This window comes from Cyprinus carpio, chromosome B13 (genome assembly GCF_018340385.1).
Source record: "Cyprinus carpio isolate SPL01 chromosome B13, ASM1834038v1, whole genome shotgun sequence".
NCBI lineage: Eukaryota > Metazoa > Chordata > Actinopteri > Cypriniformes > Cyprinidae > Cyprinus > Cyprinus carpio.
Genome location: NC_056609.1, coordinates 2,834,431 through 2,850,987, shown reverse-complemented (window position 1 = coordinate 2,850,987; position 16,557 = coordinate 2,834,431). Strand labels below are relative to the sequence as shown.

Genomic DNA, 16,557 nt, shown 5'->3' with positions numbered 1-16,557 from the left:
CCTCTCTCTTTGGTTCAAAGTAAACCTTTAATAAATATCCCCCTTTTTAAAATGCCCAACTCAATGAGATTGCCTTTTAAGAGACATTACACAAAGTTTCTTTTAATGTTCTATGCCTCGGAGCAATTTTAATATTATAAAATTCCACTATCTGCAGGAACTGCTCTTTTGTATAAGTGGAAACCATCTCCTCTGACGGAGATTCTCTTAAGCTATCCACTGCTGAAGCCATGTCGGCTAAATTACACGTTTAATCTTACAATTCAGAAACATTCAACTTCACAAAAAGGATGTCGCTTAAACAATCAAACCATTAAATAACTCCAAGTGCCAATCAATTTCACATTACACTTGGAAAATTATGAGCTTTATCACACTCATAGACACTAGGGGTGTGACAATACACTTAGCTCACAAGGTGAGACAAAATGCAGATCCTTGGTTCACTAGAACGAGACAATGTTTTAATACTATAAGAAGTGTGTCTCTGCAAATCAGCGTAGCGCCATTTTGGCAATTCTGAGCAGTACGCAGGCGGTGTACGCTCTTCTGTGTCAGCCACGCTGCGCCGATGCACTATTGTCTTTCAAACCAAAGCGTAAATACATGTAAAAAACATACAAAAAGTATTGTTGTCACTTCATAACGTTACAGTTGAATCACTGATGGCAATGGACTATTCTGACGATGCTTTTCATACTTCTCTGGACCTTGACAGTGTTACTTCGCAGTCTATGGGACAGTCTCAAGCCTACTGCTTTTCATCCAAAATATCTTAAATTGTGTTCCAAAGATGACCAAAGCTTTTGCGGGTTTGGAACGACATGGTGGTAAGTAAATAATGACAAAATTTTCATTTTGGGATGGAGTATCCCTTTAACGAATCTAGTGCTTAACTAATGATTATTACTAATCAAGTAATCGACTGTCAGGCCAAAAAAGATGCTTACAGGTAGGGGGATAATGTCTTGTATAAACAGGCCAAATACACACTGGAAAAGTCAGTTCAGAGTGGCAAAGAAGAATTATTCTGGAAAAATAAGGACTCAGTTCACTTCCAGCGACTCAGCATCAGTGTGGAAAAGTCTGAAGGAGATCACCAACTACAAGACACCATCCCCCAGCACTGTGGAGAATCAACAGCTGGCAGACGATCTGAGGCCCCGTTTTTTATCGGATAGGCGTTTCGTCCACACGGATCCGGCGTTTTCGTAAGGTGAAACCGCTATTTTTTGAAACCGGGTCCCAAAGTGGATAAATCTGAAAACGCCACCTTAGCGTTTTCGTCTGGACGCCTAATCCGTATATTTTCTGAAACGATGACGTCATCAGCCCACGTCTCCCCCCAGTCAGACACCTCTACGTCACGTAACAGCAACAAAAAACATGAACAAACACTGAACGATTGTCTTTTTTATTAACTAACATTAACACAGATTAATAAATGTATTGTTCCATGTTCGTTTGTGTACCACGTGCAAGGTTTATGAGCATAGTCCAAAAGTCTTCTTCTCCGTTTTTATTGCATCTCTGTGGCAGAATTACAGCACCACATACTGGTCTGGCATGTATACTACATCATTTAGCGGTTTCGTGTGGACGCGGATATTTCTTGAGACGAGGAAAAAAAAGATCGGATTGGGGTAAGCTCCGTCTCCGTGTGGACGGGGCCTGAATGAGTTCTACTGCAGGTTTGAAAAAACACCCAACACCCGCCCTGAACACCTCTCCACACAACCATTCACACCTCCTGCAACTAGGGATGTAAGAAAATATTGCCACGTATATATATTGCCACGTCCCGTGTGAAGAGGCTCCCGCGCGGGACGCAGCGGGCGGTAGGGTCGCCCACGGCTGCAGCTTTCTCTCATTTTGTCTGGGGTTTTGAGAAGATGGGGCGGTGCTCGCGTCACGGTCTCGGTGATTCAACGCGGAACATAAATACAAATTGAAAAACCTGTGAAATCCAAGTGGAAAGCTTCAACATCTGTATTTATTTTATTGTTTTACAATTGTTTTGTTTTCTTAAGGAATAGTGTAAGCACTTTATTTTTTCATTGATATTAAGCAGATGTAATTATTTTGTTCAGATCAAAATGTTATGACATTGTATGTTACATTTGTAATCTTAAACTGTGAACCTTTAAAGCAGGGTCAAAAAAAATATATGGACTTTTTAATAAAATACATTTTAATAAAATACATTTTATTTTACTCATACTGCACAAAAAGCATTTCAATAATGTTGAATGTTACAGGGACTGATCATTGCAAATGCAGATCCCACTGTGTTCTGGTTAAATAATTTTTATTAATTTATTGCTAAGGTTTGCATATGGTGGTGTGTTCTTAATGAGCTTTCCTAAAAATATATCCTATTCCTAAAATAAGAAATATCCCAATATATCGCCTTGCTTACAGAATTGCAATGTATTTCAACACATTGTATCGCAACCCCTGTATTGAGATACATATCGTATCGCCAGATTCTTGGCAATACACAGCCCTACCTGCAACCCCCCTCTCCCCCACACCTGCAATTCAGATCAGCAAAGATGAGGTGCACCAGGTCTTCTGGAAGCTGAAAAGGAAAAAAGCACCAGGCCCAGACAATGTTACTCCAGCCTGTCTGAAAACCTGTGTTGACCAGCTGGCCCCCATCTTCACACAGATCTTTAACAGATCACTGGAGCTGTGCAAAGTCCCTTCATGCTTCAAACGCTCCACCATCATCCCCATCCCAAAGAAATCCAAAATTACAGGACTAAATGACTACAGGCCTGTGGCTCTAATGTCTGTGGTCATGAAGTCATTTGAAAAACTGGTGCTGGCCCACCTGAAGGACATTACTGGACCCTTACTGGATCCTCTTCAGTTTGCCTACAGAGCAAACAGGTCTGTGGACGATGCAGTCAACATTGGACTGCATTATGTTCTGCAACATCTAGACAGACCAGGGACTTATGTGAGGATCCTGTTTGGGGACTTCAGCTCGGCCTTTAACACTATCTTTCCAAACCTCCTCCTGCCCAAACTAACTCAGCTCTCCGTGCCCACCTCCGTCTGTCAGTGGATCAACAGCTTCACAGGCAGCAACTAGCGAGCATAATGAGGCTGGAAAAAAATACACATCCAGCACCCAAACGATCAGCACTGCAGCTCCTCAGGGCTGCGTTCTCTCCTCACTTTTCTTCTCCCTCTACACCAACGACTGCACATCTAGAGACCCCTCTGTCAAGCTCCTGAAGTTTGCAGACGACACCACACTCATCACCCTCATCCAGGACGGTAACGAGTTACTGCAGTTATTCAGGTTCCTGGGCACCACAATCTCTCAGGAACTAAAGTGGGACATTCACATTGACTCCACTGTGAAAAGGCCCAGCAGAGGTTGTATTTCCTTCGCCAGCTGAGGAAGTTCAACCTGCCACAGGAGCTGCCACAGTTCTACTCCGCCATCATTGAATCGGTCCTCTCCACTTCAGTAACTGTCTGTTTCAGCTCAGCTACCAAATCTGATCTCAGAAGACTACAGAATCAATTCCACACACCTCAGTCATTGGAACAACCCTCCCTTCTATTCAAGAACTGTACTCATCCAGAGTGAGCAAAAGGACTGGCAAAATCACTCCGGACCCCTCACATCCAACACACTCCCTCTTTGAACTGTTGCCATCTGGTCGACGCTACAGAGCTCTGAGCACAGAACAGCCAGACACAGGAACAGTTTCTTCCCCCAGGCAATCCATCTCATGAACACTTGACAATAACCGTGGAACACACAACACACTATTTATACACTCATACACTTATTTATCTAACACACATAGTCTACACTTCAAATTTGCACATAATATACCTGTACATACAAAACTGTCTATTGTAATATACTATAGGGCTGTAGTACTTGAGTCCAGTCTCCTTCAAAACAAAACCACATTTGCATGTCGCCACTGAAAACTTGTGGAAAACGCTAGCCGCGCTGCTTTCTCCTTTTTTCCAAAGCACTCTGTAGCCTGCACTATGCTTGCGCTCCAGTGGCGTCTACTGTTGCTAAGCAACCATGACCTGCTCTCCATGAAGACGCAGAAGTTTCAGCAAAAAATAAATGGATTTCCAGCACTAAAAATCCCTTGCAGTAGCTCTGCTAATAAACTCATTTAAAAAATGGCTATCCTTGTACAGCTATGATCAGCTGTTTCTCCATCTTGGCTTAGCTTTTAATTTCGTTACAGGAAAGGATGTGCATGACCAGCGGCGCACTTGCTGCGTTCTGAAAAGTTTAGATGTTTCTAATTTAATTTTATACCTGTTAGATTGTGTTTTATTTACGTCTACACCTAGGTAGCCTTAAACTTACCCTTTACAATAATGAAATACTAATTAATGTTTTACAGTATAGGGGTTGCAAGACTACTGATTTCTATTAGTCGATTTTTTATTTAAAAAATACTTGAGTTACTCGACTATTTGTGGTTCATTCTATTGTAAATGAAAACACATTAAATCGTTTTTTTTTTTTTTTTTTTTAATCAAAAAAGGCTTATTAATTTATAGCCTTATGCAACAATTACATATGTAAATTTGCTAAACTTTATAATTATGACATTACATATTTAAATTTTCATGTAACAGCCAGTATTTGTATCTGTAACAATCACAACATTTTTCGTATCTGCATTCGGATACAACGTTGTACAGTTTCTTGATAAGACCGTTATGGCTTTATCTTTTTTTCATAGTTATCACTGAACGAGTATGTCATGTTAAACTAAAATAATTATTCATTTCTAAAATAATATTTATCATGCAAGTAGAGAGATGTCATGACAAACGTTTATTGATCATTTGAACACGACTGAATCCATTCAATGCGCACATTTTCATTACACAGACCTCTTTAAGCGAGTCTTAGTGAACTTCACTAAACAAATGTGCGTGTGCCGCGCAAACCAGCAAAAGATAAAGATGCAAACATGTAGGACAAGTAGAAAATGTATCCGATTCCTACTTTTGAGAGAGAACTGGTTTGTTTTTTGAGAGACTGAGAAGCGCAACGCGGCTGTTTGGTGAGCGCGCTGTGTTTATTCCATTCATTATTTTCATATCGTAGCCTAAGATTTAAATCATTGCCTTTTAAATTTATACAAATAATATAACATGTATGATGTTATTATTATAGGTGAAATTACTCTTGCAAAGCTCTGATTTCTGAGAGATGCACGGAGAGGCAACAGCAATGTGGTGTTTGATTTACGCTCTTTTCACTCAAAGTTTACATTCATAAACTTCACACTCGTGCAACAGCAGCATTATAAAGTAAATAAAATGTAAATAAGAGTTTAGCTCTAACCCTAATTATACACACTTGAACCAGCTAATCAAGCTCTTACTAGACACACTAGAAACTTCCAGATAGGTGTGTTAAGGCCAGTTGGAGCTAAACTCTGGAGGGCATTGGCCCTCCAGGATCTAGTTTGGAGACCCCTGTCCTACAGAGTTGTTACTTTGCACATGCTTTTTGATCATTACAAATAATAATGTAAAATAATTTTCTTAGAATAGGAGATATGCTGTCTCTCGCATCACATACATTAGTTAAGTATGTTGTCTTGAAGAGGATCCTTTTTTTTCTCATTTGGACTCGGTCTTGACTTGGACTCGAAACTTTTGGACTTGGATTTGACTTGGACTCAAACCTCTTTGGACTCGGTCTTGACTGAGTCTCGACTTGTCCTGGTCTTGGACTTGACTTGGACTCAACAAAGCTGGACTTGACTACAGCTCTACCTGCACATACAATTGTCAATTTGTATATTGTTATTCCTTCCTTACTTGTTCTATTTTTTTATTCTTTTATTATCTATATTTTTGTTCTGTCGTTGTCATTCTGCTGCACTGCACAAGCTTCTATCACAAAAATAAATTCCTCGTATGTATAAACATAACTGTCAATAAAGCTCATTCTGATTCTGATTTTGACAAGTGAGTAATCTGATATTTTTTAGTAATACAAATACAACTAAGTGGAAAAAACAGGCTTTAATATGACTATAATAAAGTAACCTCAAAGTATCAAAACCAAGTACATGGTTTTACTGAACAACACTGTTAAATACACAACAGAGGGTCCCAATGGCTTTGTGATCTTTCATGTGATTCATCAACGTTTAAATGCATTTAATTTTAATATTTGACTGCATGCAAAGTCAGAAACTTTTATTTTGAAATCGAAATGTACAATAAATCTCATATTTAGAAACATGTTGATGTATTCTCCTGTGTTGTCATAGGTTTAAATGATTTACGTTACAAATCAAGTGAGTTTTCCCAGATGAATGTTAAGGAACCCAAATTCACCACATATGCAGAGGATGAGTGTAGCCCCTTTCACAAATAGTCTTTACTGGTAAATTACCATTAAGAGATCATGTGTGAACATGACATTTTCAAAAATTCCAGTAAATTATTTTCTGCCAATCATATCGTTCTTATGGAGATGACGTGATGCGCGTCTCGTGTTTTTATAAGAGCAAAAACTTCTGACTGGCTAGTAATGTTAATTTGGTTGAGCGTGAAAGCTGTGTTCCTCTCATACATTGGTAGGCAAACTCGAACGTGATATCAACAAGTGTTTTTAAATGTAAGACTACCTTCATTGACTGTCACTGACTGTCATTTTAAGAGAGCAAGATCATTATGTAGGCTATATTCGGAATAGGTAGTGATTTACTTAATTTAAAAAATAATTTTACAAATAATTATTCTTTTATTTTGATCAACAGTACAAGGCTAAACAAACAAACAAAAAATAAATAAAATAAAATAAAAAAATGGTATGGGTCAATAGAATACAACTTAACCCATTTCTGATTAACCCGTTTCTTAGCACCATCTCCCTGCTGAACGAGCTGAATGCCTTCTTTGTTTGCTTTGAGGCACAAAACAGCACCACTGCACAGAAGACTCCACCTCCTCCCGGTGACGACGCTGACCCCAGGCAGTGTGAGGAGATCCTTTAGCAGGATCAATGCACGCAAAGCTCCGGGTCCTGACAACATTCCTGGGCGTGTACTGAGAGACTGTGCAGTGGAACTCACTGATGTCTCGCTTAGTCAGGCTGTTGTTCCCACATGCTTAAAAGCTACCACCATCATTCCAGTCCTGAAGAAGCCGTCTCCATTCTGCTTCAATGACTACCATCCAGTTGCACTCATGAAGTGCTTTGAACGGCTAGTCATGCACCACATCAAGTCTGCCCTCCCCCACTCCCTGGACCCATTCCAATTTGCATAACCGTTCAACCGCTCATCCGATCAAGCCATCGTCACTACCCTCCACTCAACACCCAACTCACTTGACAAAAAAAAGACTCATGCCTCAGAATGCTGTTCATAGACTTCAGTTCAGCATTCAGCACAATCATCCCTCAACAGCTCATTCACAAACTGGTCCAGCTGGGGCTCAACACTTCGCTGTGCAGCTGGCTGTTGGACTTTCTGACTGGTAGACCTCAGGCAGTATGGGTCGGCAGCAACACATACAGCACCATCACACTGAACACTGGGGCCCCCCAAGCATGTGTGCTGAGCCCCCTCCTCTTCACTCTGCTGAACCACGACTGCACACAGTCAAACAACTCTAACCTCTTTATTAAGTTTGCGGATGACACGACTGTGGTAGGGCTCATTAGCAACAGATATGAGACAAACTACAGGAGTGAGGTGAGCCGCCTGACCGAGTGGTGCAGTGACAACAATCTCTCTCTGAATGTGGAGAAGACGAAGGAGATTGTTGGGAGAGTGCACACTCAGCATGCTCCTCTGACCATCAATGGTGCGACTGTGGAGAGGGTGAGAAGCACCAAGTTCCTGGGTGTGCACATCACAGAGGACATCTCCTGGGCCGACAACACTGCAGCACTGGCCAAGAAAGCACAGCAGCGTCTCTACTTCCTCCACAACCTGAGAAGAGCCAGAGCCCCGGCCCACATCATGTGCACCTTCTACAGAGGCACCATCGAGAGCATCCTGACTAGCTGCATCTCAGTGCGGTATGACGCCTGCAATGCATCCTGCCGGAAGACCCTTCAACGCACAGTGAGAGCAGTAGAGAAGATCGTTGGGGTCTCCCTCCCCTCCCTCCAGGACATTTACAGAACCCGTCTCACCCATAAAGCCCTCTCCATCGCAGGTGATCCCACCCACCCGTCACACAGCTTCTTCAGTCTGATGCCATCAGAGAGGAGACTGCGGAGTCTCCAGGCCAGGACCAGCAGACTGAAGGACAGTTTCATTCATCAGGCTGTCAGGATGCTGAACTCCCTCCCGACCTTGCTCCCCCCCCACTCCCCTCTTTTTCCCCATGCACCACTGAACTCTGAACCTCAGACCCCCCCAGCACCCACTACACACTGGGACCTGCACCAGACACTTTGTGCAGCATTGGTCTGCTCACTACCTCATTCAACATTTAACTAACCTCATTCAACTACCTCTTCTGTCAGTTTAAATAAAGAACTTCTCTCTGAGATTTTTGACACTTTAATCAGACTGAATAAGCTCTTTGCACTACAATTGTTATATCTGCACTGGTTGTTTACTTCACTGGTTTGCACTCTATATGTCATGTGCCTTGTACTGCTTCACTTATCTTTCTTTTTACATGACCTATTTGTATATTTGTATAGTTGAACTTTATATTGTATCTGTATTTAATGTTCTACGGTTAGTGTTATCTGTATGCACCAAGGGTCTGAGAGTCGTAACGCAATTCAATTTTCTGTATGTATGTACTGTACATGTGGAAGAATTGACAATAAAGCAGACTTGACTTCTTGTTCAAAATAGTCTACATCAGTGCTTTAGTGTGTTAGATAAGAGAGACATACAACTACCACTTTTATTTATGCACTTTGCAATCAATACAGAGCTTTCTAGCGCCAGAAAATAAAGGCTTTACAGTACAGTGAAAATGTATTTACCCCCATCCTAATTTCTTACGGTTTCATGTATATTTAAGATAGCTAGAGCTATCACATTCACAATCCAATAAGGTATTCTGTTTAGATTTCAGCAAACCGTAAGCCACAGAAGCAAACAAAGAGCAAAATTACGTTTTTTATGAATTGGTCACTGAATCATTGATTAACCTGATTTGTTCAAAATTGCAGATTCACTGAGCAACAAAACCATTCATTAACTATTAATTATGAAATTTCCAAAAATGCTAATCGTTTTTGATTGCATTGGCATATTAGAATGCATTGGTCTCAAAATATTCCTTGGGTAAAGCTGAAAACATGGATATAAATTATTCCATAGTCACCCATACTTCCTGGCCGCCATTTTGACTTATGTTGAAAACCTACTTTTTCGCACTCCTCCTAGACCGTTGGTCCAATTTTCACCAAATTTGACTCATCTTCAGACCATGCTGGCAAAAAGTTATGGATTTCGTGTCGATAGACAAAACTGTTTTTGTATTTGAGGCATGATGCCAAAATGAATCTGAGGCTGTATCTCTGCAAAGCTCTGACATACGAACACCAAACTTTGTATGTGCTGTTGTCATCTCACACAGAACACACCACATGTATTTGATAACAGTGCCACCTATTGGTCAAACTTGATAAGCCAATAAATCATCTTAAAATGGTTTTAATTATTAATTGCTGCAGTTGATCTGGTGCTTGCTTATGTAGTGCTTGGCCCCATAATTGCTGCTTGCAGCCATCAAAATCTCACTTAAATGTCTGAATAATTCCAAACAAATGCAGTCATTATGACAGGAACCCAAAAAAGAAGACAATTTATGTTGTGTATCCTTTAATAACAATAGGACTAGTTAACTCAGTGTGTTGTAAAAACACATTAAGAATACAACTCTTAAATGAGAGAGTGTAATATGCCAGAGTGTAATAAGGGTGATAATATCTGTGCTAAACTTATTCTTAGCCATATATCTCAATCAATGTGAGTGATGTGAGCGATTTACAAGACGGGTGGTTGTATCCATGCAGCACAATAGCTAGCTTTATTATTTCCAGTTTTTAATAGTACACAGAATAGAGTCACATATACTCACTCAGTGGGCATGCTCGTCATTACCAAGGATCTATTTTTCTGTAGAGACAAAAAAAAAAAAAAAAGAGAGGAGGAAGAAGAAAAAGAAAGATTAGATATTCATTTTGCAGTTCATTTCTTTTTACTAATACACTCAATGTTTTTAATGACATTTGACTAAACTTTTATTATCTCAGAGACATGTCCTTTTGAGCTCCTGTTTTGATGGAGAGTAGCATAAACCAGTAAACATATGCCGGATATCTGCATATTTGGTGAACGAAGAGGAAATGAAACCAAGGCCATACGGGAGGGGAAGCAGTTGAGAGCCGTTTAAGCACAAAACATCTTGGCACCTTTTCATCTGTCCCCTGTACCCTGGCTTCAGTACAACAGATCCGTAGTACAAACACATGAATTGCCTTCCTCTTTATTCCCCTACAGGAAGTTGGGGTTTACATCCATCAGTGAACAGGGCAGCTAAAACAGGGTCATACATAACATGTTTACCAAGATGCTTTCTGACACCATGACACAAATATGTGGCCAGGTGCAAGCAGATATTACGGGCAACTGAAGTTAAAAGACATTGCTCGTAAAATATGATGTCAGACTGTTTAAGGAAGACAATTCTGTGCTTGAAAAAAAAGAGAGAATGTTGTAGTTGCATGTACAATACATATACAACATACCTGCAAATTCACAAGACGTAAAAAAAGGTGACATTTACAAATTTAATCATTTTAGGGTCTGGGGGCATTTTTCATTTGTAAAATGTAAAGCATATCATTGTAACTAATTACAAGGTAATTATATTGCAATCTAATGACTTGTTTGCACTAAAAATATTATTTTAAGGATTTTCTTTAATTTTTATTTTTTTCTCAAATTACAGAAGGTATCCAAAATATTCCAACTTTCAACTTTAACAATATATTAAACAAGTTTATAATGGTTATTACTATTAAATAAATTATAAGCTTACTTGGTATTGAGAAATGGCCTGTATGATAATTATGGAAATTTATCAACAACTTCAGGGCAGGTTACATAGTTCAGCCAGCGGGTGGCATAAGGGACTGACGTTACTGCAGCAATTAGCTACCTAAAGCCCAAAGTATTTTGGATTTTTTAACCAGTGTACTTTGTATACGCAGTTTAAAAATACTCATTTGACTTGATTTTACACTAATCAGTCATTCCACAAGGTGGCAACACTGGCCCAGGCCGTTGTTTCAAAGTAGAAAATGGATGGAACAACAACAGACGGCTGCACTGACAAGTGCTTGTGTGAGAGGGTTATGAGATAGCAGCAACTTTACTTTAAAATAGTACGAAGACATTTTTTGTTTGTCATAACCTCCGGAGAAAAACAGGGCAGACGCTGGACAAAGATGAAGCATTCCTAAAATGGACAGGCTATGTGTATGACTTGGGCCTTTAGGTTAAGTTAAAAGCATTACATTGTAATAACACCTATTGTACACCTGTGTTGTAGCATGGGATTAAACTAATGATGCACCGATAGGATTTATTTGGAGCTGATACCGATTTTAACAAATGCTTATTGGTCATTTTAAATTTTGGCATCAAAATAGTATTTTGATCAGGGTTGAAAAACACCTCCATTAAATTATGCTAGCAGTTTCATTTCTGCATCATCAAATAATTTCTAATGAACGTGGACTGGATCCATTTAACATTCAGCAGGCCTACATAAATACAACAGAGATACATATTAAATAAAGAACAAAGATACATATTAAATAAACAGTGCTTTTTAGGTAGGTTTAACTGTGGTTGCTATGATATGGAATATCTGCTTAAGCAATAAGGCAAACACGAATCAGACACGCATCACGAATGAAATGTTTCTCCAGGCATTATTTTTCATAATATAATTGTAGTCTGACAATTCCATCTGGTAAAGATGTAAATACTCTGAGAAAAGGTATTTTAATTTCTTCAGTGTGGTATTAGTCCTGCCCCTCCTTCACTGTGATTGGTTAACCGACTAAAAATAGCATTTTACCCATGGGCATCATTAGGCCATTTTTAGGGGGGGCTATATCTATAAAATGACTACTCATCTGACTAAAATATAGCGATTAGTTCCATAAACCGTACACAAATTCATGATCGCCTCAGTCCCCTTTTAAATTTCATATGAAAATGGTGGCAGACTTCGATCGACTCCTCCCCGTCTTTCAGGGTGTTCTTTTTCAACCCGCAGACTGCGGCGGCGGCACAGAGCGAGAAACAGATGACAAGGTGTGTTTATAACGATAGATTGTTATAATATCTGCATCTGTGCAGTTCTGTTCTTTGTCATAAATACAGTTTACAAAATATCAATCGGTTCCCCATCTACTGTAGCCTCAAGCCTGTGTTATACTTTCCGCGTCCACAAGTCCGCTATGGTATGCGTGACGTAAAAATTGTCATCGGAGAGTGTGCACGGAGGCTCTGAGCAGACATCTGCGTGCCTCTCATAGGCTACTGCACATGCGCAGGCTGTGTGAAGAAGCCCGTTGCTACTCGAACCTGTACAATCCATCGACAAAACAATATAAAAACAGCCAGATGTGCAATAACTCTGGGCATTTGTTTGTTCACGTTTGTTTACTGTTCATGCCGATCTAATGCGCATGTATGGAACACGTCCACGGAGCGGACCACCCGCGTACACTTTTGGTAGTATAAATACTATAGACTGTATAAAAACAGATAAATACGAGTAGTCCGCGCCCGCACTGTCCGTGTACGCATCTGGACTGCTCACACGGAAAGTATAACAAAAGGCTTAAAGTTTGCTGCGTTCACCCCTCATCACACAACAGTTGTTTCCTCCAGTGAAAATGAAGCACATATGAACATATACTTTATAAAGCAATCATGTTGCCATTTTAATTTGAAAACTTAACTTTCAATGTTATACATTTTCCAGTGCCTGTGGCAAAGAGTTTTGCATACTTGAGCTAAGGAAAGAGGGTTTGTAGCAACTCAATAACTGCACATAATGTAATAAGTATTACATAAAAGAGATAGATATGTAGAGATAAATGCCAAAATGAATATCAGACGTGTACATTATTTGCTTTGCTTAATCTTTTCATGTACAAAATTTATTTTTAGAATTAATTTGTACATTAATGGATTAAGCAAAGTAAATATGTTCAAGTCTGAGATTCATTTTAGCATTTATATAGAATAAAGAAACTGTAGCTGAACTTTAGTGAGGGAACATTGTGTTAGAATCATGAAAAATAAACAAACTCATTAAATAAAATTCTGAATGCATTAGTCTAGTATGTGTGCAAAGAGTGCTCCCTTTATAATTTCAAATGCACTGAGCCTGTCACTCATCTCTGTTCACTGGTTCAATGGACGTGTCTGTGATTAGCTACACGGCTCAACGGTGCAAACATTGTAAACAGAAACATCCGATGCTCTCCAGAGTGCAAATGTAAATATGCACAAAGAGTGTTCCAAATATGTTCTTATTACAGGTTCAACTAAGGGTGCTTTTGTTTTTTTTGTGAGAGTGATTAGCTCCCTAAACTGGGCGTGACATGATAAACTGCTTTCTGTATGGATTATGGAATGTTGCTTAAATACAGGAAGAGTTGGAAATCATACTTTGCATAGATTATGTTATTACTTTGGCCATGCATTAAATGCACATCCTTGAAAGAGTGCAGTTTGCTGACATTTACTTCAAAGTCTGCATGAACCGGAAGTTGCTGCCGACTGGATTATAGTGTGGTGGCATATTTACAACTTCTATACTCACATAATACTAAAAATTATAGGGATTTTTGGGCTCTTCCTCTCATTTCTCACTCACAGCAGACTAATGGTTGGAGGGGTGTGGTTAAGCATATTCTGCCCAAGCCGTCAAACTGACGTCATCAGAAAAGCCATGCCAATCCATAGCGGAAGCGAATGATCAGATTTTGATTAAAGATTATGAAACAATTTTTGTGTCTTTTTACTTTTTTTTTCAAGAAACATCTGTTTCTCACTCTGCGCTGCCGCTGCGGTCTGCAGGTTGAAAAAGAACACGCTGAAAGACATGGAGTCGTCGATCGAAGTCTGCCTCCATTTTCATATGAAATTTAAAAGGGGACTGAGGCGATCACGAATGTGTACAGTTTATGGAACTAATCGCTATATTTTAGTCGGCTGAGTAGTCAATTTTATAGATATAGCCCCCCTAAAAATGGCCTAATGATGCCCATGGGTAAAATGCTATTTTTAGTTGGCTAACCAATCACAGTGAAGGAGGGGCAGGACTAATACCACACTGAAGAAATTAAACGAAGACCCTGCTGAGTGTGACGTCTCTCCGATACTGTAATTTCTCCAAGAGCGTCTGAACAAGGGTCTCACCCCTTCCACGCTCAAGGTGTACGTAGCAGCCATGCTCCTATCGCTGGCCAATCAGTGGGTTGAAACAGCCTCATTCTGCCTTTCCTGAGAGGTTCTAGGCAGTTGAACCCCCCACGTCCTCTCACTGTTCCCACTTGGGACCTTTCCACGGTCCTCGAGGCACTCAAAAGGCCTCCCTTTGAGCCGCTGCAGTCAGCTAACCTTCGGACCCTAACGCTCAAAACCGCTCTGCTGCTTGCTCTAGCATTGGTCAAGCATGTTGGCGATCTGCAGGCCATCTCATGAGCCCTTCATGCCTTGAGTTTGGGCCCAATGAATCGAAGGTCATTTTAAAACCCAGGCATGGCTACATCCCTAAAGTGCTCTCGACCCCGTTCAGAGCACAGGTAATTTCCCTTTAAGCGCTGCCTCCTTTGTCAGGCGAGCGAGAGCTGGAATTACTCTGCCCAGTGAGGGCTTTGAGGATCTACATTGAGCGGTCACAGCCGTTCCGGCAATCTGACCAACTTTTTGTCTGCTTTGGTGGCCGCACCAAGGGGTCTTCGGTCTCAAAGCAGCGCCTCTTGCATTGGATAGTCGACTCTATCGCTCTGTGTTACTCCTCTATGGGCCTTGAGTGCCCGATAGGAGTAAGAGACCACTCCACTAGAGGGATGGCCTCTTCGTGGGCCTGCTCTAGTGGTGTCTCTATCAAGGACATCTGTGAGGCGGCCGGCTGGTCCTCGCCGTCCACTTTTGTCAGACTCTATAACCTGGACACCCCGACCTTGCATGCTTGGGTCCTCTGGGTATGATATGACGGCCTCTATCGAACTCCGTCATCATGCCACCTCCAGGGAACAAGCTCCCTCTTAGCAAGTGTAGCGTAAAGGGTTCGATGGCTCCGGCCCTCTCACTTGTCCCCTGGACCCCAAAGTGTCCAAGATAAGTCTTGTCGTTCGTTACCGTGGCATGGCGCGGTTCAATTCATTCCCCATACGCAGTATGAGTGAAGTATCGAAAGGGAACGTACTCGGTTACGAAATGTCACCTCGGTTCCCTGAGATATGGAACAAGTACTGCATTATATTGCGTGCCACGAGGCTGCGGCTTCAGTGTCATCGCTTCAGTCGTATGACCTGAATTCCTCTGGCGATTTGCCTGCTTATATAGCCATTCACCCTGCCCATTTTGGCGGGCTTTGTCACGCGGCAGCGCCATCATTGGTTTAAAAAGTTTAACAGATTAAATCAATGGCAGTGCAGTTGCACTGCACTATTGAAAAAAAGGCTTCAGCATCGAGGAAAAAAGGAGCTTTTCTCCATACGCAGTACTCGTTCCGTATCTCAGGGAACCAAGGTTACATTCGTAACAGAGTACGTTTTGCTCCTACTAAATTCTATGTTCTTGAATTGAAGGCATTTTTTATGAACAAATGAGTCTAATGTAGTCTGGGATAGATAGCGTTTTCTGCCTCAGGCAACGGCAGCACAGAGCACAAGTTAAATGAAAAATTCTTCACTTTAATACAAGTATAATGTACATCAGACGATATGTTGAAAAATAAAGTACAACTTACAATCACACATCATTTCTCCTACAAAAAATTTTAACAAAAAAAAACAGTAAATATATAAACAACAGCCTGTGAAGTGTCAGTTAGGTGACATTTACCTCAGGAAGATAAAACCGTCTAATCATATCGCCAAAATTATAAATACATTAGGCCTATTCATTTGTGTAGATTATAAACAAGTTTTTATAACAACAATTTAAATGACCCCCGGTTTCACAGACAAAGCTTAAGCCTAATGCCAGACTAAAATGTACATCTGAGCTGTTTCAACTGAAAGAAACTTGCTCTTACTGATCTTAAAATATATCATCTCAAAAAATATCACTCAAAAAATCACACCACAAAAATTTCACAAAACAAAAATTCACAAAACATTAAGGCACGTTTATAAAAATGACTTAAATGTCCTAATTGAACTATTGCCTTATCCTGGCTTAGTCCAAGCGGTCTGTGAAACCAAGCCTATATCTCAAAAATTAAGCATGTCATAATCACAATATTAGTAAGATTTTTATGTAAAAAATTCAATTTCAAAATGTAGCCTAA

At 40.3% G+C, this 16,557-nt stretch overlaps 1 protein-coding gene across 1 annotated transcript in view; it reads right to left on the bottom strand.

Moving 5' to 3' along the window:
- mcph1 (microcephalin 1) overlaps positions 1–16,557 on the bottom strand; it is a 103,461-nt gene that overhangs the window by 63,863 nt on the left and 23,041 nt on the right. The window contains exon 12 of the mRNA XM_042736249.1: positions 10,087–10,124. Coding sequence (XP_042592183.1) covers positions 10,087–10,124 — 38 coding nt within the window. The remainder of the gene's footprint in view (positions 1–10,086; positions 10,125–16,557) is intronic.